The following is a 24,000-nucleotide window of genomic DNA, read 5'->3' as shown; positions in this document are numbered from 1 at the left end:
GTGTGTGTGTGTGTGTGTGTGTGTGTGTGTGTGTGTGTGTGTGTGTGTGTGTGTGTGTGTGTGTGTGTGTGTGTGTGTGTGTGTGTATGAATTTATGTGCACACGGTTGACTGTGTGCGTGTGTGTGTTTGCAGAGTTGAGTGTGTGCGTGCGTGCGTGTGTGCGTAAAGTCAAGTGTGTGTGTCACATCCGTCCAGGGACGTCAACCAACCCATTGAACCATTGAGGTATCAAATGGATGGGGAACATTGTGAACAATAATTATCTCATCTAACATCATGGTCCTCAATCATCCTCAGCTCTAACATCATGGTCCTCAGTCATCCTCAACTCTGACATCATGGTCCTCAATCATCCTCAGCTCTAACATCATGGTCCTCAATCATCCTCACTCCTCCTCAGCTCTAACATCATGGTCCTCACTCATCCTCAACTCTGACATAATGGCCCTCACTCATCCTCAACTCGTTAGTAACATCATGGTCCTCACTCATCCTCAACTCTGACATAATGGCCCTCACTCATCCTCAACTCGTTAGTAACATAATGGTCCTCAGTCATCCTCAACTCTGCCTACTTTGTGAAATAGTGTATAATTATGTTGCTGGCTGATGGGCTGAAGCACCTTTTCCTCACTGATAGAGAACAGTGTAGAAGAGACCAGAGGAAAGGATTTGTCATGTTAATGATGAACGCTTCTAGTTGGGTCTAATGGTGGGAGACCGAGAGCTCATTACCAGTCCTAAATAGACAATGTGCTCCAGCCGGCCAGGAAGGAATAGATATGTCTTCCCAAAACGGTCTATTCTACGTTACAGTTGGCTACTGTTAGGTGCAATATGAATATGACGCCGTGGTAACAGTGCACGGCGGTGACCAATCAGAATACAGTATTTGGTCCACTCCTGTTCTTAATTGGTACCTACTACGATGATGAAGTGGGGGCAGAGATGGTGAAGTGGGACAGAGATGGTGAAGTGGGACAGAGATGGTGAAGTGGGACAGAGATGGTGAAGTAGGACAGAGATTGTGAAGTGGGACAGGATTTCTCTTCTGGATCTCTCTTGTTCTATTGAGGACGCCCATTTAAAATGTATTGTGTTTGGTTGAACATTTGTCACTATTGATTTTATATCTGCCACTGAATGCTATTCCATCTCCCTTTGTAATCTAGTATAAACGACAGAATAAGGACTACCATAAAACCAAGATGAGGATAATGGAGATTGCCAATTATGTTGATAAGGTAAGCCAGCGTGGTGATGTGTGTGTCTTAGATACAATCCGCAGGGGGAGTAAAGAGAGCTCAATTTATGTGTCAACAAAATGGATAGTGTATCAGGGCCGGGAAAGAGAGTCTGGTTTTATAAATCACCTACTGACATATCATTAACTTCCACACAGTTCTCTGATATTTCTAAGATTAATTGTCTTTCTAGTCCTTTCCAATTTTGCCCTTTGTTGTGTCATCAGAACGATCAAAGTGATTGGAAATTTAGATTGTTCAAAATCTATCATTTGTCTATTTAGAAATGCCCTAGTCACAATGAAAAGCAAAACATATGTCTCTGTGTGACCCCATTGCCGTGAGTGTTGCCTGTTGCCGTGAGTGTTGCCTGTTGCCGTGAGTGTTGCCTGTTGCCGTGAGTGTTGCCTGTTGCCGTGAGTGTTGCCTGTTGCCGTGAGTGTTGCCTGTTGCCGTGAGTGTTGCCTGTTGCCGTGAGTGTTGCCTGTTGCTGTGAGTGTTGCCTGTTGCCGTGAGTGTTGCCTGTTTCCGTGAGTGATATTTGTTGCCGTGAGTGATATCTGTTGCTGTGAGTGTTGCCTGTTGCCGTGAGTGTTGTCTGTTGCCGTGAGTGTTGTCTGTTGCCGTGAGTGTTGCCTGTTGCCGTGAGTGTTGCCTGTTGCCGTGAGTGTTGCCTGTTGCTGTGAGTGTTGCCTGTTGCCGTGAGTGTTGCCTGTTTCCGTGAGTGATATTTGTTGCCGTGAGTGATATCTGTTGCTGTGAGTGTTGCCTGTTGCCGTGAGTGTTGTCTGTTGCTGTCAGTGATGCCAGGTGGTTGTGTTATGTTGTGGTTCAGTTCTACAGGGCTCTGAACATCCGGGTGCCTCTGATTGGCCTGGAGGTATGGAAGGAGAGGGATGAGTGCATCATTACAGAGGAACCCAACACCACACTCTGGTCCTTCCTACAGTGGAGACAGAAGCTTAAGTCCCGCAAGAAGCACGACAACGCACAGCTACTGACGTTAGTAAAGATCACTAACAAACACACACACACACACACACACGCTCTTAACCCGACAGCAATTAAAATGATTATTTGTCATATACGCCGAATACAACAGCCCTTAACCAGCAATGCAGTTTTAAGAAAATAGAGTTAAGAAAATATTCAGTCAATAAAATAAAGTACAAAATAAAGAAAAAAAGTAACACAATGAAATAAGAATAACGAGGCTATATACAGGGGGCACCGCGGGTCTATGTGCAGGGCTATATACAGGGGGCACCGCGGGTCTATGTGCAGGGCTATATACAGGGGGCACCGCGGGTCTATGTGCAGGGCTATATACAGGGGGCACCGCGGGTCTATGTGCAGGGCTATATACAGGGGGCACCGCGGGTCTATGTGCAGGGCTATATACAGGGGGCACCGCGGGTCTATGTGCGGGGCTATATACAGGGGGCACCACTACCGGGTCTATGTGCGGGGCTATATACAGGAGGCACCGCTACCGGGTCTATGTGAGGGGCTATATACAGGGGGCACCACTACCGGGTCTATGTGAGGGGCTATATACAGGGGGCACCTCTACCGGGTCTATGTGTTACAGGTTAGTTGAGGTAATTTGTACACTGGCTTGCGGAAGTATTCACCCCCCTTGGCACATTTACTATTGTGTTGCCTTACGACCTGGAATTAAAATAGATTTTTGGTGGGGTTGTATCATTTGATTTACACACCATGCCTACCACTATGAAGATGCAATTTTATTTATTTATTGTGAAATAAACAAAAAAACAGAAAACTTGAGTGTGCATAACTATTCACCCCCCACCCTAAGTCAATACTTTGTAGAGCCACCTTTTGCTACAATTACAGCTGCAAGTCTCTTGGGATTTTTGCCCATTCTACAAGGCAAAACTGCTCCAGCTCCTTCAAGTTGGATGGGTTCTTTAAGCATTAAGTCATACCACAGATTCTCAATTGGATAGAGGTCTGGGCTTTGACTAGGCCATTCCAAGACATATAAATGTTTCCTCTGAAACCACTCGAGTGTCGCTTTAGCAGTATGCTTAGGGTCATTGTCCTGCTGGAAGGTGAACCTCCGTCCCAGTCTCAAATCTCTGGAAGACCGAAACAAGTTTCCCTCAAAAATGTCCCTGTATTTAGTGCCATCCATTATTCCTTCAAATCTGACCAGTTTCCTAGTCCCTGTCAATGTAAAAATATGGTAGTCTCAGGGTGATGAGAGGTGTTGGGTTTGCGCCAGACATAGTGTTTTCCTTAATGGCCAAAAAGCTACATTTTAGTCTCATCTGACCAGAGTACCAGAGTTTGGGGAGTCTCCCACATGCCTTTTGGTGAACACCAATTGTGTTTGTTTATTTTTTTCTTTAAGCAATGACTTTTTTTTGGCCACTCTTCTGTAAAGCCCAGCTCTGTGGAGTGTACGGCTTAAAGTGGTCTATGGACAAATACTCCAATCTCCGCTGTGGAGCTTTGCAGCTCCTTCAGGGTTATTTTTGGTCTCTTTGTTGTCTCTCTGATTAATGCCCTCGTTGCCTGGTCCGTGAGTTTTGGTGGGTGGCCCTCTCTTGGCAGGTTTGTTGTGGTGACATATTCTTAAAATATTTTATATAATGGATTTAATGGTGCTCCGTGGGATGTTCAAAGTTTCTGATATTTTTTTATAACTCAACCCTGATCTGTACTTCTCCACAACTTTGTCCCTGACCTGTTTGGAGAACTCCTTGGTCTACATGGTGTCGCTTGCTTGGTGGTGCCCCTTGCTTAGAAGTGTTGCAGACTCTGGGGCCTTTCAGAACAGGTGTATAAATACTGGGTGAATATATATGCACGCACCACTTTTCACTTTTTTATTTTGTATAATTTTTTGAAACAAGTTCTTTTTTTTCATTTCACTTCACCAATTTGGACTATTTTGTGTTTGTCCATTACATGAAATCCAAATAAAAATCAATTTAAATTACAGGTTGTAATGCAAAAAAATAAGAAAAACACCAAGGGGGTGAATACTTTTGCTAGGCACTGTACATATAGGGTAAAGTGACCATGCATAGATAATAAACAGCGAGTAGCAGCAGTGTAAATCCCTCCCCATGCCCAAAATTAGAACATCACAGCTCAGTTAGGTGTAATTAGAACATCACAGCTCAGTTAGGTGTAATTAGAACATCACAGCTCAGTTAGGTGTAATTAGAACATCACAGCTCAGTTAGGTGTAATTAGAACATCACAGCTCAGTTAGGTGTAATTAGAACATCGCAGCTCAGTTAGGTGTAATTAGAACATCGCAGCTCAGTTAGGTGTAATTAGGTATAATTAGAACATCTCGGCTCAGTTAGGTGTAATTAGGTGTAATTAGAACATCACAGCTCAGTTAGGTGTAATTAGAACATCACAGCTCAGTTAGGTGTAAGTAGAACATCACTGCTCAATCGTTCCCATAGCAACGATTAAAACATTCCCTAACCAGAAACCGTGGATTGATGGCAGCATTCGTGTGGAACTGAAGGCGCGAACCACTGCTTTTAATCAGGGCAAGGTGTCTGGTGACATGACTGAATACAAACAGTGCAGCTATTCCCTCCGCAAGGCTATCAAACAAGCTAAGCGCCAGTACAGAGACAAAGTAGAATCTCAATTCAACGGCTCAGACACAAGAGGCATGTGGCAGGGTCTACAGTCAATCACGGACTACAGGAAGAAACCCAGCCCAGTCACGGACCAGGATGTCTTGCTCCCAGGCAGACTAAATAACTTTTTGCCCGCTTTGAGGACAATACAGTGCCACTGACACGGCCTGCAACGAAAACATGCGGTCTCTCCTTCACTGCAGCCGAAGTGAGTAAGACATTTAGACGTGTTAACCCTCGCAAGGCTGCAGGCCCAGACGGCATCCCCAGCCGCGCCCTCAGAGCATGCGCAGACCAGCTGGCCGGTGTGTTTACGGACATATTCAATCAATCCCTATACCAGTCTGCTGTTCCCACATGCTTCAAGAGGGCCACCATTGTTCCTGTTCCCAAGAAAGCTAAGGTAACTGAGCTAAACGACTACCGCCCCGTAGCACTCACATCCGTCATCATGAAGTGCTTTGAGAGACTAGACAAGGACCATATCACCTCCACCCTACCTGACACCCTTGACCCACTCCAATTTGCTTACCGCCCAAATAGGTCCACAGACGATGCAATCTCAACCACACTGCACACTGCCCTAACCCATCTGGACAAGAGGAATACCTATGTGAGAATGCTGTTCATCGACTACAGCTCGGCATTCAACACCATAGTACCCTCCAAGCTCGTCATCAAGCTCGAGACCCTGGGTCTCGACCCCGCCCTGTGCAACTGGGTACTGGACTTCCTGACGGGCCGCCCCCAGGTGGTGAGGGTAGGCAACAACATCTCCTCCCCGCTGATGCTCAACACTGGAGCCCCACAAGGGTGCGTTCTGAGCCCTCTCCTGTACTCCCTGTTCACCCACGACTGCGTGGCCATGCACGCCTCCAACTCAATCATCAAGTTTGCGGACGACACAACAGTGGTAGGCTTGATTACCAATAACGACGAGACGGCCTACAGGGAGGAGGTGAGGGCCCTCGGAGTGTGGTGTCAGGAAAATAACCTCACACTCAACGTCAACAAAACTAAGGAGATGATTGTGGACTTCAGGAAACAGCAGAGGGAACACCCCCCCATCCACATCGATGGAACAGTAGTGGAGAGGGTAGCAAGTTTTAAGTTCCTCGGCATACACATCACAGACAAACTGAATTGGTCCACTCACACAGACAGCATCGTGAGGAAGGCGCAGCAGCGCCTCTTCAACCTCAGGAGGCTGAAGAAATTCGGCTTGTCACCAAAAGCACTCACAAACTTCTACAGATGCACAATCGAGAGCATCCTGGCGGGCTGTATCACCGCCTGGTATGGCAACTGCACCGCCCTCAACCGTAAGGCTCTCCAGAGGGTACTGAGGTCTGCACAACGCATCACCGGGGGCAAACTACCTGCCCTCCAGGACACCTACACCACCCGATGCTACAGGAAGGCCATAAAGATCATCAAGGACATCAACCACCCGAGCCACTGCCTGTTCACCCCGCTGTCATCCAGAAGGCGAGGTCAGTACAGGTGCATCAAAGCTGGGACCAAGAGACTGAAAAACAGCTTCTATCTCAAGGCCATCAGACTGTTAAACAGCCACCACTAACATTGAGTGGCTACTGCCAACACACTGTCAATGACATTGACTCTACTCCAGCCACTTTAATCATGGGAATTGATGGGAAATGATGTAAATATATCACTAGCCACTTTAAACAATGCTACCTTATATAATGTTACTTACCCTACATTATTCATCTCATATGCATACGTAGATACTGTACTCTATATCATCGACTGCATCCTTATGTAATACATGTATCACTAGCCACTTTAACTACGCCACTTGGTTTACATACTCATCTCATATGTATATACTGTACTCGATATCATCTACTGTATCTTGCCTATGCTGCTCTGTACCATCACTCATTCATATATCCTTATGTACATATTCTTTATCCCCTTACACTGTGTATAAGACAGTAGTTTTTTGGGGAATTGTTAAAATTTGATTTGATTTGATTTGAGTTAGGTGTCATTAGGTGTATTTAGAACATCACAGCTCATTTAGGTGTAATTAGAACATCACAGCTCAGTTACGTGTAATTAGGTGTAATTCGAACATCACTGCTCAGTTAGGTGTAATTAGAACATCACAGTTCAGTTAGGTGTAATTAGAACATCACAGCTCAGTTAGGTGTAATTAGAACATCACAGCTCAGTTAGGTGTAATTAGGTGTAAATTAAGTGTAATTGGGTGTAATTAGAACATCACAACTCAGTTGGGTGTCATTGGGTGTATTTAGAACATCACAGCTCAGTTAGGTGTAATTAGGTGTAATTAGAACATCACAGCTCAGTTAGGTGTAATTAGAACATCACAGCTCAGTTAGGTGTAATTAGGTGTAATTCGAACATCACTGCTCAGTTAGGTGTAATTAGAACATCACAGCTCAGTTAGGTGTAATTAGGTGTAACTCGAACATCACTGCTCAGTTAGGTGTAATTAGAACATCACTGCTCAGTTAGGTGTAATTAGAACATCACAGCTCAGTTAGGTGTAATTAGAACATCACAGCTCAGTTAGGTGTAATTAGGTGTAATTAGAACATCACAGCTCAGTTAGGTGTAATTAGAACATCACAACTCAGTTCGGTGTAATTAGGTGTAATTAAGTGTAATTGGGTGTAATTAGAATATCACTGCTCAGTTAGGTGTAATTGGGTGTAATTAGAACATCACAGCTCAGTTAGGTGTAAGTAGAACATCACAGCTCAGTTAGGTGTAATTAGAACATCACAGCTCAGTTAGGTGTAATTAGGTGTAATTAGAACATCACAGCTCAGTTAGGTGTAATTAGAACATCACAGCTCAGTTCGGTGTAATTAGAACATCACAGCTCAGTTAGGTGTAATTAGAACATCACAACTCAGTTAGGTGTAATTAGGTGTAATTAAGTGTAATTGGGTGTAATTAGAACATCACAGCTCAGTTAGGTGTAATTAGAACATCACAGCTCAGATTAGGTGTAATTAGGTGTAATTGGGTGTAATTAGAACATCACAGCTCAGTTAGGTGTAGATTAGGTGTAATTAGGTGTAATTAGGTGTAATTAGAACATCACAGCTCAGTTAGGTGTATTTAGGTGTAATTAGAACATTACAGCTCAGTTAGGTGTAATTAGGTGTAATTAGAACATCACAGCTCAGTTAGGTGTAATTAGGTGTAATTAGAACATCACAGCTCAGTTCAGTGTAATTAGAACATCACAGCTCAGTTAGGTGTAATTAGGTGTAATTAGAACATCACAGCTCAGTTAGGTGTAATTAGGTGTAATTAGAACATCACAGCTCAGTTAGGTGTAATTAGAACATCACAACTCAGTTCGGTGTAATTAGAACATCACAGCTCAGTTAAGTGTAATTGGGTGTAATTAGAACATCACAGCTCAGTTAGGTGTAATTAGAACATCACAGCTCAGTTCGGTGTAATTAGAACATCACAGCTCAGTTAGGTGTAATTAGAACATCACAACTCAGTTAGGTGTAATTAGGTGTAATTAAGTGTAATTGGGTGTAATTAGAACATCACAGCTCAGTTAGGTGTAATTAGAACATCACAGCTCAGATTAGGTGTAATTAGGTGTAATTGGGTGTAATTAGAACATCACAGCTCAGTTAGTTGTAAGTAGAACATCACAGCTCAGTTAGGTGTAAGTAGAACATCACAGCTCAGTTAGGTGTATTTAGGTGTAATTAGAACATTACAGCTCAGTTAGGTGTAATTAGGTGTAATTAGAACATCACAGCTCAGTTAGGTGTAATTAGAACATCACAGATCAGTTCAGTGTAATTAGAACATCACAGCTCAGTTAGGTGTAATTAGGTGTAATTAGAACATCACAGCTCAGTTAGGTGTAATTAGGTGTAATTAGAACATCACAGCTCAGTTAGGTGTAATTAGAACATCACAGCTCAGTTAGGTGTAATTAGGTGTAATTAAGTGTATTTTGGTGTAATTAGAACATCACAGCTCAGTTAGGTGTAATTATGTGTAATTAGAACATCGCAGCTCAGTTAGGTGTAATTAGAACATCACAGCTCAGTTAGGTGTAATTAGAACATCACAGCTCAGTTAGGTGTAATTGGGTGTAGTTAGAACATCACAGCTCAGTTAGTTGTAAGTAGAACATCACAGCTCAGTTAGGTGTAAGTAGAACATCACAGCTCAGTTAGGTGTAATTAGGTGTAATTAGAACATCACAGCTCAGTTAGCTGTAAGTAGAACATCACAGCTCAGTTAGGTGTAATTAGAACATCACAGCTCAATTAGGTGTAATTAAGTGTAATTGGGTGTAATTAGACCATCACAGCTCAGTTAGGTGTAAGTAGAATATCACAGCTCAGTTAGGTGTATTTAGGTGTAATTAGAACATTACAGCTCAGTTAGGTGTAATTAGGTGTAATTAGAACATCACAGCTCAGTTAGGTGTAATTAGAACATCACAGATCAGTTCAGTGTAATTAGAACATCACAGCTCAGTTAGGTGTAATTAGGTGTAATTAGAACATCACAGCTCAGTTAGGTGTAATTAGAACATCACAGATCAGTTCAGTGTAATTAGAACATCACAGCTCAGTTAGGTGTAATTAGGTGTAATTAGAACATCACAGCTCAGTTAGGTGTAATTAGGTGTAATTAAGTGTAATTTGGTGTAATTAGAACATCACAGCTCAGTTAGGTGTAATTGGGTGTAATTAGAACATCGCTGCTCAGTTCAGTGTAATTAGAACATCACAGCTCAGTTAGGTGTAAGTAGAACATCACAGCTCAGTTAGGTGTAATTAGGTGTAATTAGAACATCACTGCTCAGTTCAGTGTAATTAGAACATCACAGCTCAGTTAGGTGTAATTAGAACATCACAGCTCAGTTAGGTGTAATTAGAACATCACAGCTCAGTTAGGTGTAATTAGAACATCACAGCTCAGTTAGGTGTAATTAAGTGTAATTAGAACATCACAGCTCAGTTAGTTGTAAGTAGAACATCACAGCTCAGTTAGGTGTAATTAGAACATCACAGCTCAGTTAGGTGTAATTAGGTGTAATTAAGTGTAATTGGGTGTAATTAGAACATCACAGCTCAGTTAGGTGTAATTAGGTGTAATTAGAACATCACAGCTCAGTTAGGTGTAATTAGAACATCACAGCTCAGTTAGGTGTAATTAGAACATCACAGCTCAGTTAGGTGTAATTAAGTGTAATTAGAACATCACAGCTCAGTTAGTTGTAAGTAGAACATCACAGCTCAGTTAGGTGTAATTAGGTGTAATTAGAACATCACAGCTCAGTTAGTTGTAAGTAGAACATCACAGCTCAGTTAGGTGTAATTAGGTGTAATTAGAACATCACAGCTCAGTTAGGTGTAATTAGGTGTAATTAAGTGTAATTAGAACATCACAGCTCAGTTAGGTGTAATTGGGTGTAATTAGAACATCACTGCTCAGTTAGTTGTAATTAGAACATCACAGCTCAGTTAGGTGTAATTAAGTGTAATTAGAACATCACAGCTCAGTTAGTTGTAAGTAGAACATCACAGCTCAGTTAGGTGTAATTAGGTGTAATTAGAACATCACAGCTCAGTTAGGTGTAATTAGGTGTAATTAGAACATCACAGCTCAGTTAGGTGTAATTAGAACATCACAGCTCAGTTAGGTGTAAGTAGAACATCACAGCTCAGTTAGGTGTAATTAGGTGTAATTAGAACATCACTGCTCAGTTCAGTGTAATTAGAACATCACAGCTCAGTTAGGTGTAATTAGAACATCACAGCTCAGTTAGGTGTAATTAGAACATCACAGCTCAGTTAGGTGTAATTAGAACATCACAGCTCAGTTCGGTGTAATTAGAACATCACAGCTCAGTTAGGTGTAATTTGGTGTAATTGGAACATCACAGCTCAGATAGTTGTAAGTAGAACATCACAGCTCAGTTAGGTGTAATTAAGTGTAATTAGGTGTAATTAGAACATCACATCTCAGTTAGGTGTAATTAGAACATCACAGCTCAGTTAGGTGTAATTAAGTGTAATTGGGTGTAATTAGAACATCACAGCTCAGTTAGGTGTAATTAGGTGTAATTAGAACATCACAGCTCAGTTAGGTGTAATTAGAACATCACAGCTCAGTTAGGTGTAATTAGAACATCACAGCTCATTTAGGTGTAATTAGAACATCACAGCTCAGTTAGGTGTAATTAAGCGTAATTGGGTGTAATTAGACCATCACAGCTCAGTTGGGTGTAATTAGACCATCACAGCTCAGTTAGGTGTAAGTAGAACATCACAGCTCAGTTAGGTGTAAGTAGAATATCACAGCTCAGTTAGGTGTATTTAGGTGTAATTAGAACATTACAGCTCAGTTAGGTGTAATTAGGTGTAATTAGAACATCAGAGCTCAGTTAGGTGTAATTAGAACATCACAGATCAGTTCGGTGTAATTAGAACATCACAGCTCAATTTGGTGTAATTAGGTGTAATTAGAACATCCCAGCTCAGTTCAGTTAGGTGTAATTAGAACATCACAGCTCAGTTAGGTGTAATTAGGTGTAATTAGAATATCACTGCTCAGTTCAGTGTAATTAGAACATCACAGCTCAGTTAGGTGTAATTAGAACATCACAGCTCAGTTAGGTGTAATTAGAACATCACAGCTCAGTTCGGTGTAATTAGAACATCACAGCTCAGTTAGGTGTAATTTGGTGTAATTAGAACATCACAGCTCAGTTAGTTGTAAGTAGAACATCACAGCTCAGTTAGGTGTAATTAGAACATCACAGCTCAGTTAGGTGTAATTAGAACATCACAGCTCAGTTAGGTGTAATTAGGTGTAATTGGGTGTAATTAGAACATCACAGCTCAGTTAGGTGTAATTAGGTGTAATTAGAACATCACAGCTCAGTTAGGTGTAATTAGAACATCACTGCTCAGTTCAGTGTAATTAGAACATCACAGCTCAGTTAGGTGTAATTAGAACATCACAGCTCAGTTAGGTGTAATTAGAACATCACAGCTCAGTTAGGTGTAATTAGAACATCACAGCTCAGTTCGGTGTAATTAGAACATCACAGCTCAGTTAGGTGTAATTTGGTGTAATTGGAACATCACAGCTCAGATAGTTGTAAGTAGAACATCACAGCTCAGTTAGGTGTAATTAAGTGTAATTAGGTGTAATTAGAACATCACAGCTCAGTTAGGTGTAATTAGAACATCACAGCTCAGTTAGGTGTAATTAAGTGTAATTGGGTGTAATTAGAACATCACAGCTCAGTTAGGTGTAATTAGGTGTAATTAGAACATCACAGCTCAGTTAGGTGTAATTAGAACATCACAGCTCAGTTAGGTGTAATTAGAACATCACAGCTCATTTAGGTGTAATTAGAACATCACAGCTCAGTTAGGTGTAATTAAGCGTAATTGGGTGTAATTAGACCATCACAGCTCAGTTAGGTGTAAGTAGAACATCACAGCTCAGTTAGGTGTAAGTAGAATATCACAGCTCAGTTAGGTGTATTTAGGTGTAATTAGAACATTACAGCTCAGTTAGGTGTAATTAGGTGTAATTAGAACATCAGAGCTCAGTTAGGTGTAATTAGAACATCACAGATCAGTTCGGTGTAATTAGAACATCACAGCTCAGTTAGGTGTAATTAGGTGTAATTAGAACATCCCAGCTCAGTTCAGTTAGGTGTAATTAGAACATCACAGCTCAGTTAGGTGTAATTAGGTGTAATTAGAATATCACTGCTCAGTTCAGTGTAATTAGAACATCACAGCTCAGTTAGGTGTAATTAGAACATCACAGCTCAGTTCGGTGTAATTAGAACATCACAGCTCAGTTAGGTGTAATTTGGTGTAATTAGAACATCACAGCTCAGTTAGGTGTAATTAGAACATCACAGCTCAGTTAGGTGTAATTATGTGTAATTAGAACATCGCAGCTCAGTTAGGTGTAATTAGAACATCACAGCTCAGTTAGGTGTAATTAGGTGTAATTGGGTGTAATTAGAACATCACAGCTCAGTTAGGTGTAATTAGGTGTAATTAGAACATCACAGCTCAGTTAGGTGTAATTAGAACATCACAGCTCAGTTAGGTGTAAGTAGAACATCACAGCTCAGTTAGGTGTAATTAGGTGTAATTAGAACATCACTGCTCAGTTCAGTGTAATTAGAACATCACAGCTCAGTTAGGTGTAATTAGAACATCACAGCTCAGTTAGGTGTAATTAGAACATCACAGCTCAGTTCGGTGTAATTAGAACATCACAGCTCAGTTAGGTGTAATTTGGTGTAATTAGAACATCACAGCTCAGTTAGTTGTAAGTAGAACATCACAGCTCAGTTAGGTGTAATTAGAACATCACAGCTCAGTTAGGTGTAATTAGAACATCACAGCTCAGTTAGGTGTAATTAGGTGTAATTGGGTGTAATTAGAACATCACAGCTCAGTTAGGTGTAATTAGGTGTAATTAGAACATCACAGCTCAGTTAGGTGTAATTAGAACATCACAGCTCAGTTAGGTGTAAGTAGAACATCACAGCTCAGTTAGGTGTAATTAGAACATCACAGCTCAGTTAGGTGTAATTTGGTGTAATTAGAACATCACAGCTCAGTTAGTTGTAAGTAGAACATCACAGCTCAGTTAGGTGTAATTAGAACATCACAGCTCAGTTAGGTGTAATTAGAACATCACAGCTCAGTTAGGTGTAATTAGGTGTAATTAAGTGTAATTGGGTGTAATTAGAACATCACAGCTCAGTTAGGTGTAATTAGGTGTAATTAGAACATCACAGCTCAGTTAGGTGTAATTAGAACATCACAGCTCAGTTAGGTGTAATTAGAACATCACAGCTCAGTTAGGTGTAATTAGAACATCACAGCTCAGTTAGGTGTAATTAAGTGTAATTGGGTGTAATTAGACCATCACAGCTCAGTTAGGTGTAATTAGGTGTAATTAGAACATCACAGCTCAGTTAGGTGTAATTAGAACATCACAGCTCAGTTAGGTGTAAGTAGAACATCACAGCTCAGTTAGGTGTAATTAGGTGTAATTAGAACATCACTGCTCAGTTCAGTGTAATTAGAACATCACAGCTCAGTTAGGTGTAATTAGAACATCACAGCTCAGTTAGGTGTAATTAGAACATCACAGCTCAGTTCGGTGTAATTAGAACATCACAGCTCAGTTAGGTGTAATTTGGTGTAATTAGAACATCACAGCTCAGTTAGTTGTAAGTAGAACATCACAGCTCAGTTAGGTGTAATTAGAACATCACAGCTCAGTTAGGTGTAATTAGAACATCACAGCTCAGTTAGGTGTAATTAGAACATCACAGCTCAGTGAGTCTGCCAAACACACGCACGCACACACACTCACACACACACAACATAGCACAGCTTGACTGCTAAACACACACACACACACACACACACACACACACACATACACACACACACACACACACCATGGCACAGCTTGACTGCCAAACACACAGTCATCCGTAAACAGTAAATTGGAGGCCTCTTCGCTGGAGGTAATTAGTTTCCAGCACCTGGCTAGTGGTTCTAATTTTAAGGAGCAGCTTTTTTGATTTGTTTCGGGAATCTTAAGTGACAACAAGCTCCGAGAGACGTCATTGCATAGCCCCCCTGAGGCGCTCTGAGAAAGGTCTCAGAGAAGGATGTCATCCTTCCACTACTAGACTGTTCTCTGTAATTAAAGTGCATCGTCCCAGATCCCTCCGTGCCCGAGCACGTCCATACTGAACTGAGAGAGAGGTGAAGTGATTTTCTTCTTCTTTTCCTGCTGACAGGGGAGTGATATTTAAAGGGACCACCATAGGGATGGCACCGTTGGAGGGGATGTGTAGTCTGGAGAACTCTGGAGGCATCAATGTGGTGAGTTGGGTGGCCAGGGTGGAGGAGAAATGTGTGTTTGTGACTCTTCACATTATATATTGTGTGTGTGTGTGTGTGTGTCGTGTGTGTCTCCATACCTGTGTGTGTGTGTGTGTGTGTGTGTGTGTGTGTGTGTGTGTGTGTCTCCATACCTGTGTGTTTCTGTGGGCCAGAGAAATCGATAGCTCTTCCACACTTGATTAGCCTCTAATAGGCTCTACTGGTTCAGTTCTCCGAGGTAGTGGGGGGTAGTGTGATCCTAACATGACAGCAGGTATTTATATATATATCCACGACCCACCTAGACACAACAGCACTGAGAAATGGAAAAGTTTAGACTGGTTCCTTGTGATGTCCAACTCTGACGTCCTCCCAATGCAGTTTAAATTTGAAACGTTTACTAAGGTAAGGGGTCAGGTTAGGGTTATGGTTATGGGTAGGGTTAGGGGTTAAGGGTTAGAGTTTAGTGGGTATGGACGTCCCAAGGAATCCCGGATAGCCACTAGCCAAAGAGAAAAGGCACGGGAGAGGTCTTGGTCTTGTCGGGTGTCAGGAGCAGCGTGACCTCAATGGATTAGGTCATCCTAGTTCTTTGACACAGACCGACCCCCCCTAAATTAGTGATTAGTATTCTTTGCCGTTCAGCTGGACTCTGAATCGTTTTACATTTCCCTCGTTGTACAACAGTTTATCACCAACCACGTGACATCAGACAGTAGACCAGGTAGAACCAGCATGTGCGGGGCTATATACAGGGGGCACCGCGGATCTATGTGTTGGTCCGTTTCACTGAATTGTAAGATAGTCTGAAAGGGAAAGATTTGTGAAAGCTTTTTAAAGCTGTTGAATTGAGACTAGGTGTTTTTGCTGTTAATGCTTAATCCCATACAAATGAGTCCTTTTGCTAATGTGGTCCCTAAAGGACCATTCGGATTTATCCATCGGAGCTGCCGCCACCATGGCCCACGAAATCGGACATAATTTTGGGATGAGCCACGACCACGAGGGCTGCTGTGTGGAGGCGACTGCGGAGCAAGGGGGCTGCGTGATGGCTGCTGCCACCGGGTAAGAATGAACAGGTTTTTAGATACAACATGGCTACCAGAGATCCAAAATGGTCACCTAGACATACAAGATGGCCGCCGCTCTAAAGAACACACTCTGAAACTGAACATGATGGCAACTGTTCACAATGATATTCTGAATTGTGGATCTTTGTAATGTTTGCCCTCTTTTCGCCAATAGGCATCCATTTCCCCGGGTGTTCAGCCGCTGCAGTAAGCTGGACCTGGACAACTACTTCCAGAAGGGAGGAGGGATGTGCCTCTTCAACATGCCCGACATGAAGGACCTGGTCGGGGGCAAGAGGTGCGGCAACGGCTTCGTGGAGGACGGAGAAGAGTGCGACTGCGGAGAGCCAGAGGTGAGACAAGCCTGCCGCTCTATTAGCCGTTAGGATCCCTCACCTCAGACACGCCGAGCGACTTAGCATATCACCACTTATGTTTGATATTGTGTCTGTCAATCGTCCAGAATCCTTTGAGTCGGTAAAACAATTTTTACATTTTTTTTAAGAGGTGCTTAAAACATTTTCTAGGGACTTTGCTTTGGGAATTGTTGTTTTTACTTTTATGGAATTACAGGTAAGTAAGTAAAAACCTCTTTGGCTTAATTTGTGAGGAAGTGTGAATTGAAAACAGGGAGAGGTTAATTTCTAGCTGACAGAAATGCTGATGATGTGGAGGCTGTTTTGACTTAAATCACAACTGGCAGTGAGTCGGCGTCGGCAGATACCGCAGCCGTCTGACAAGAAGCCACCTGTTTTGACACAGCACCAGTATGCTCACTTCATGGTGTCGTCTTTTAGTATCCTGTCGCTTCAGAAGAATTGACGTTATTACGCATTGCCACACACGCAGACAAACGTATGCTTGGCAAAAAAAAAAAACTGTTTTTATTTCCAACCTTGTCAATCATATCCCAACTTTCCCATTTCTCAGCTCTTCCAAGGAACTTTTTAAAATTATTTTGCTATGGAAACTGTCTAGTACTGGAAGTCACCTTGACGCATTCTAACTGGAACACTGATTTACTCTAAACACCACAGGGGGTCTGTCTGGGAGGTTGATGTAATGTTTCTTTTCCTCTGTGTAGTCTCTAGTCTCTCTCTCTCTCTCTCTCTCTCTCTCTCTCTCTCTCTCTCTCTCCCTGATCCATTCTCTCCCTGCGGTATAATTGCCGTTTCTCATCCTTCAACTCCCACGTCGAGTTTAGAATATCTGTGGCTCGACGGCGGTACGGAACGCCATGGCAACGGGGAAGAGATGTCATTTTCATCTCTGTATGACAGCGTTCTGTGCGGTTGGATGTCTTTTTCCACTTCCTCCATCTCCAAAACTTTGACGTGTCGATCAGTGCTGTCACCCCACGCCACAACTGGAGACAGAGTCAAAGAGCAGAGGAGTTGAGATGTGAACCGAATGTGTGTGTTTGTGTGTTTGTGTGGGCACAAGGTCGTGCCTCATTGATTTGGCTAAACATGGTAACTGTGTGTGTGTGTGTGTGTGTGTGTGTGTGTGTGTGTGTGTGTGTGTGTGTGTGTGTGTGTGTGTGTGTGTGTGTGTATTTTATCTATAGGAGTGCAGTAATGACTGCTGCAACGCCAACAACTGCAGTCTGAAGGCAGAGGCTCAGTGCGCCCACGGGGTGTGTTGTGAGGGCTGTAAGGTATGAAACACACACACACGACAGCTGTAAGGTATGAAGCACACACACACACAAGGGCTGTAAGGTATGAAACACACACACGAGGGTTGTAAGGTATGAAACACACACACACAAGGGCTGTAAGGTATAAACACACACACACACGAGGGCTGTCATCTCACTTAAAGCACTTAAAATAACCTCTACTTCTCCTGTCTGATCAATAACCTCTGATCAATAGCCTCTACTTCTCCTGTCTGATCAATAACCTCTGATCAATAATGTCTACTTCTCCTGTCTGATCAATAACCTCTGATCAATAACCTCTACTTCTCCTCTGATCAATAACCTCTGATCAATAACCTCTGATCAATAACCTCTACTTCTCCTGTCTGATCAATAACCTCGACTTCTCCTCTTTGCTCAATAACCTCTACTTCTCCTGTCTGATAAATAACCTCTACTTCTCCTGTCTGATCAATAACCTCTCTGATCAATAACCTCTACGTCTCCTGTCTGATCAATAACCTCTACGTCTCCTGTCTGATCAATAACCTCTCTGATCAATAACCTCTACTTCTCCTGTCTGATCAATATCCCCTACTTCTCCTGTCTGATAAATAACCTCTACTTCTCCTATCTGATCAATAACCTCTACTTCTCCTGTCTGATCAATAACCTCTACTTCTCCTGTCTGATCAATAACCTCGACTTCTCCTCTTTGCTCAATAACCTCTACTTCTCCTGTCTGATAAATAACCTCTACTTCTCCTGTCTGATCAATAACCTCTCTGATCAATAACCTCTCCGATCTCCTCTCTGATCAATAAATGTCTCAAGTTTGAACTTTCCTGGTTTTTGTTTCATGTTAATGAGGATAACAACTTCTTCTGTGAGTCTTTTAAAAGTAGAACAAAGATGTTTTATGTCCTTAGGATGATCATAACCCTTATCTCTATGTCCTGTCTGATCAATAACCTCTCTGATCATGTACTGAATGGTCTTTAAACCTCTACTTCTCCTGTCTGATCAATAACCTCTACTTCTCCTCTCTGATCAATAACCTCTACTTCTCTTGTCTGATCAATAACCTCTACTTCTCCTCTCTGATCAATAACCTCTACGTCTCCTGTCTGATCAATAACCTCTACGTCTCCTGTCTGATCAATAACCTCTCTGATCAATAACCTCTACTTCTCCTCTCTGATCGATAACCTCTACTTCACCTCTCTGATCAATAACCTCTACTTCACCTCTCTGATCAATAACCTCTACTTCTCCTCTCCGATCAATATGCTCTCTGATCAATAATTATGTCTCAAGTTTGAACTTTCCTGGTTTTTGTTTCATGTTAATGAGGATAACAACTTCTTCTGTGAGTCTTTTAAAAGTAGAACAAAGATGTTTTATGTCCTTAGGATGATCATAACCCTTATCTCTATGTATTTATGTGATTGAATCATTTATTTAAATCCCTCTGTAGTTAATCATGTACTGAATGGTCTTTAAAGCAAGTACGTCATACTGAATCCCCCCCCCCTCCTCTCTCCTTGGTTTTGCCCTCCTCTCCCCCAGCTGAAGCAGGCAGGTACCATGTGTCGTGGTCCTGCAGGAGCGTGCGACCTGCCAGAGTACTGCACTGGTGGCTCTCCCTACTGCCCGTCCAACGTTTACCTGCTGGATGGATCCTCCTGCCAGTATGGTCACGCCTACTGCTACAACGGCATGTGTCTGACCCACGAACAGCAGTGTCTGCAGCTGTGGGGTTATGGTAGGGATGGACAGCCTCTATATAACCATGTAAACATACTGGTACCTTTACACACCAGAATAGAGAAGGCCTCTATATAACCATGTAAACATACTGGTACCTTTACACACCAGAATAGAGACGGCCTCTATATAACCATGTATACATACTGGTACCTTTACACACCAGAATAGAGACGGCCTACTATATAACCATGTAAACATACTGGTACCTTTACACAGACCAGAATAGAGACGGCACTCTATATAACCATGTAAACATACTGGTACCTTTACACACCAGAATACAGACCTAGAGGTACCTCAGATAACCATGTAAACATACTGGTACCTTTACACACCAGAATAGAGACGGCCTCTATATAACCATGTATACATACTGGTACCTTTACACACCAGAATAGAGACGGCCCTCTTTTACACTGCACACATATACAGTCATGGCTGGGTATGGAAGCTCCCGGGAATACGAACCCACTAGCTTGGCGTTGCAAGTGCCGCGCTCTGCCAACCCGAGCTACAGGGATATATTGGAACTTGGACAGTTGTACCATCCAATCAGAAACCTCAGTATTATCTCGTTAACGGTTGGTACTCGGCTAACTAATTTCACAATTAATTACTTTGGTCATGAAATTGGCACTTCTGCTCGTGAAATATAGTACTGCGCCCGTCTTAGCCTGTAGCCTATACACCCACTGCATTAGCACACGCACACACACACACGCACCACAGACCAGACGTACACACACACACACACACACACACACACACACACACACACACACACACACACACACACACCACACACACCCACTGCACTACCACACACATACCCATCCTCTGTTTCTGTACACACAGACCTAGAGAGTACCACAGACCTAGAGAGTACCACAGACCTAGAGAGTACCACAGACCTAGAGAGTACACACAGACCTAAAGAGTACACACAGACCTAGAGAGTACACACAGACCTAGAGAGTACCACAGACCTAGAGAGTACCACAGACCTAGAGAGTACCACAGACCTAGAGAGTACCACAGACCTAGAGAGTACCACAGACCTAGAGAGTACCACAGACCTAGAGAGTACCACAGACCTAGAGAGTACCACAGACCTAGAGAGTACACACAGACCTAGAGAGTACCACAGACCTAGAGAGTACCACAGACCTAGAGAGTACCACAGACCTAGAGAGTACACACAGACCTAGAGAGTACACACAGACCTAGAGAGTACCACAGACCTAGAGAGTACCACAGACCTAGAGAGTACACACAGACCTAGAGAGTACACAGACAGACACAGACCTAGAGAGTACACACAGACCTAGAGAGTACAGACCTAGAGAGTACACAGACCTAGAGAGTACACACAGACCTAGAGAGTACACACAGACCTAGAGAGTACACACAGACCTAGAGAGTACACACAGACCTAGAGAGTACACACAGACCTAGAGAGTACACACAGACCTAGAGAGTACACACAGACCTAGAGAGTACACACAGACCTAGAGAGTACACACAGACCACACAGACCTAGAGAGTACACACAGACCTAGAGAGTACACACAGACCTAGAGAGTACCACAGACCTAGAGAGTACACACAGACCTAGAGAGTACCACAGACCTAGAGAGTACCACAGACCTAGAGAGAGTACACACAGACCTAGAGAGTACACACAGACCTAGAGAGTACCACAGACCTAGAGAGTACACACGACCTAGAGAGTACACACAGACCTAGAGAGTACACACAGACCTAGAGAGTACCACAGACCTAGAGAGTACCACAGACCTAGAGAGTACACAGACCTAGAGAGTACACACAGACCTAGAGAGTACACACAGACCTAGAGAGTACAGACACAGACCTAGAGAGTACACACAGACCTAGAGAGAGTACACACAGACCTAGAGAGTACACACAGACCTAGAGAGTACACACAGACCTAGAGAGTACACACAGACCTAGAGAGTACACACAGACCTACACAGAGAGTACACACAGACCTAGAGAGTACCACAGACCTAGAGAGTACACACAGACCTAGAGAGTACACACAGACCTAGAGAGTACACACAGACCTAGAGAGTACACACAGACCTAGAGAGTACACACAGACCTAGAGAGTACACACAGACCTAGAGAGTACACACAGACCTAGAGAGTACACACAGACCTAGAGAGTACCACAGACCTAGAGAGTACACACAGACCTAGAGAGTACCACAGACCTAGAGAGTACACACAGACCTAGAGAGTACCACAGACCTAGAGTACCACAGACCTAGAGAGTACACACAGACCTAGAGAGTACACACAGACCTAGAGAGTACCACAGACCTAGAGAGAGTACACACAGACCTAGAGAGTACACACAGACCTAGAGAGTACACACAGACCTAGAGAGTACACACAGACCTAGAGAGTACCACAGACCTAGAGAGTACACACAGACCTAGAGAGTACACACAGACCTAGAGAGTACACACAGACCTAGAGAGTACCACAGACCTAGAGAGTACACACAGACCTAGAGGGTACCTGGAGAGCTTTTGTCACGTACCATAGTTACGTTTTAGCATTTAGAAACTCCAGATAGTCATTAGAATATCCACCTTTTTAAACAGTATTAACATAATTGATGATAAGGATCTCAACCTTTCTCTCTCTCTCTCCATCTGCATCATGGGTAGTGATGTATCGGCTTTCCTCCTCACGTACAGAACACAGATCACCATGACGATCTACACCTTTAAACTACATTAGCATAGGACGTTGGGTAACATGTAATTACAGCATTAGTCAGCCACCGCAGTTCAAAGCTTAATAAAAATGATTATTTACCTAAAACTTATTTGAGTATTTTCTTCCTTAGTCCACTGTTAATAGGGATTCCCAAAACAGTGTGCATGTCAGTAGTGAAGTTTTTAATTTAGAGCACTTTTAGTAACAAATATAAAATGTGATGATGATGCGTTTTGTAAAAGTTCTTTTTCCCCAGAATATTATTTTTGGACATATCAAAAGAAAAATTGTTTATTTTATCCTTTAAAAATATATATATATATATATTCTGTCTGTCATTCTTAGAGGTGCAAACATCATGGTGAGTCAAGTAGCTCAAACGGTTTGCTCCTTGAAAGTGACTGTAAGCACCCCTGTATGGGGCGTAATGGCTTTTCTCATGAGTGAGTGGTTGCTATAGTAACTTTTATTTTACACTATGGATTTTTTATTTTTTGTTGTTGTGTCCCAGGTGCCCGGCCAGCGCACGACGCCTGCTTTCAAGACGTCAACGCAGCAGGGAACGCGTTTGGAAACTGTGGGAAAGACGGTCAGGGAAACTACATGAAGTGCGAAAAAAGGTTTGAGTGGGAAACAATGTCCTCTTGTAAACCTACAATAACACGGCATAGTAGTTCCAATTCAACTACAATATAACTACATTGCCTGTTCATAGTTATGAAGGGTTGAGATATTATAGCATAGACCCGTGTTGGTCACACCTGATCCTGGAGTTAAATCAGGTGTGTTTTTTTATTTTTAATATGCCCTCATCCAATGAAGACGTTTAGATAAAGTACGAGGCTTAGTCATTTACATCCACAAAGCCATTAATCGTACTGTCATCTTCTTCTTGTCTTTGTTTTCCCCGTGGATGCATTGTTGTCTGTCTGTCTGTCTGTCTGTCTGTCTGTCTGTCTGTCTGTCTGTCTGTCTGTCTGTCTGTGTGTGTGTCTGCGTCTGTCTGTCTGTCTGGCTCTGTCTGTCTGTCTGTGTGTGTGTGTGCCTAAGCGTCTGTCTGTCTGTGTGTGCCTGCGTCTGTCTGTCTGTCTGTCTGTCTGTCTGTCTGTCTGTCTGTCTGTCTGTCTGTCTGTCTGTCTGTCTGTCTGTCTGTCTGTCTGTGTGTGTGTGCCTATGCGTCTGTCTGTCTGTCTGTGTGTGTGTGCCTATGCGTCTGTCTGTCTGTCTGTCTGTCTGTCTGTCTGTCTGTCTGTCTGTCTGTGTGTGTGTCTGCGTCTGTCTGTCTGTGTGTGTGTCTGTCGTCTGTCTGTCTGTCTGTCTGTCTGTCTGTCTGTCTGTCTGTCTGTCTGTCTGTCTGTCTGTCTGTCTGTGTGTGTGTGTGCCTATGCGTCTGTCTGTCTGTCTGTGTGTGTGCCTATGCGTCTGTCTGTCTGTCTGTCTGTCTGTCTGTCTGTCTGTCTGTCTGTCTGTCTGTCTGTCTGTCTGTCTGTCTGTCTGTGCCTGTCTGCATCTGTCTGTCTGTCTGTGTGTGCCTGCGTCTGTCTGTCTGTCCGTCCGTCCATCTGTCCGTCCGTCCGTCTGTCTGTCTGTCTGTCTGTCTGTGTGTGTGTGTGCCTATGCGTCTGTCTGTCTGTCTGTCTGTCTGTGTGTGTGTGTGTGCCTCTGCGTCTGTCTGTCTGTCTGTCCGTCTGTCGTCTGTCTGTCTGTCTGTGTGTGTCTGTCCTGTGTCTGTCCGTGTGTCTGTCCGTGTGTCTGTCCGTGTGTCTGTCTGTCTGTGTGTCTGTCCGTCTGTCTGTCCGTCTGTCCGTCCGTCTGTCCGTCCGTCTGTCCGTGTGTCTGTCCGTGTGTCTGTCCGTGTGTCTGTCCGTGTGTCTGTCCGTGTGTCTGTCCGTGTGTCTGTCCGTGTGTCTGTCCGTGTGTCTGTCCGTGTGTCTGTCCGTGTGTCTGT

The 24,000-nt window shown here is 43.1% G+C and overlaps 1 protein-coding gene and 1 long non-coding RNA gene across 2 annotated transcripts in view; both read left to right on the top strand.

The window, feature by feature from the left end:
* Positions 1-24,000, top strand: part of adam19a (ADAM metallopeptidase domain 19a) — a 225,117-nt gene that overhangs the window by 180,845 nt on the left and 20,272 nt on the right. Inside the window, exons 8-15 of the mRNA XM_042297818.1 lie at positions 1,175-1,246; positions 2,082-2,248; positions 14,735-14,819; positions 15,742-15,884; positions 16,065-16,242; positions 17,457-17,546; positions 19,101-19,296; positions 22,564-22,744. Coding sequence (XP_042153752.1) covers positions 1,175-1,246; positions 2,082-2,248; positions 14,735-14,819; positions 15,742-15,884; positions 16,065-16,242; positions 17,457-17,546; positions 19,101-19,296; positions 22,564-22,744 — 1,112 coding nt within the window. The remainder of the gene's footprint in view (positions 1-1,174; positions 1,247-2,081; positions 2,249-14,734; positions 14,820-15,741; positions 15,885-16,064; positions 16,243-17,456; positions 17,547-19,100; positions 19,297-22,563; positions 22,745-24,000) is intronic.
* On the top strand, positions 4,356-7,612 carry LOC121839415. Its single transcript, XR_006078967.1, has 3 exons — positions 4,356-4,380; positions 7,461-7,528; positions 7,598-7,612. It is a non-coding gene; the product is annotated as an uncharacterized LOC121839415 (long non-coding RNA).

Source organism: Oncorhynchus tshawytscha, linkage group LG15 (genome assembly GCF_018296145.1).
Source record: "Oncorhynchus tshawytscha isolate Ot180627B linkage group LG15, Otsh_v2.0, whole genome shotgun sequence".
Taxonomy (NCBI): Eukaryota; Metazoa; Chordata; class Actinopteri; order Salmoniformes; family Salmonidae; genus Oncorhynchus; species Oncorhynchus tshawytscha.
Note: the sequence above shows the minus strand (reverse complement) of the source record. Positions and strands in the feature narration are given on the sequence as shown.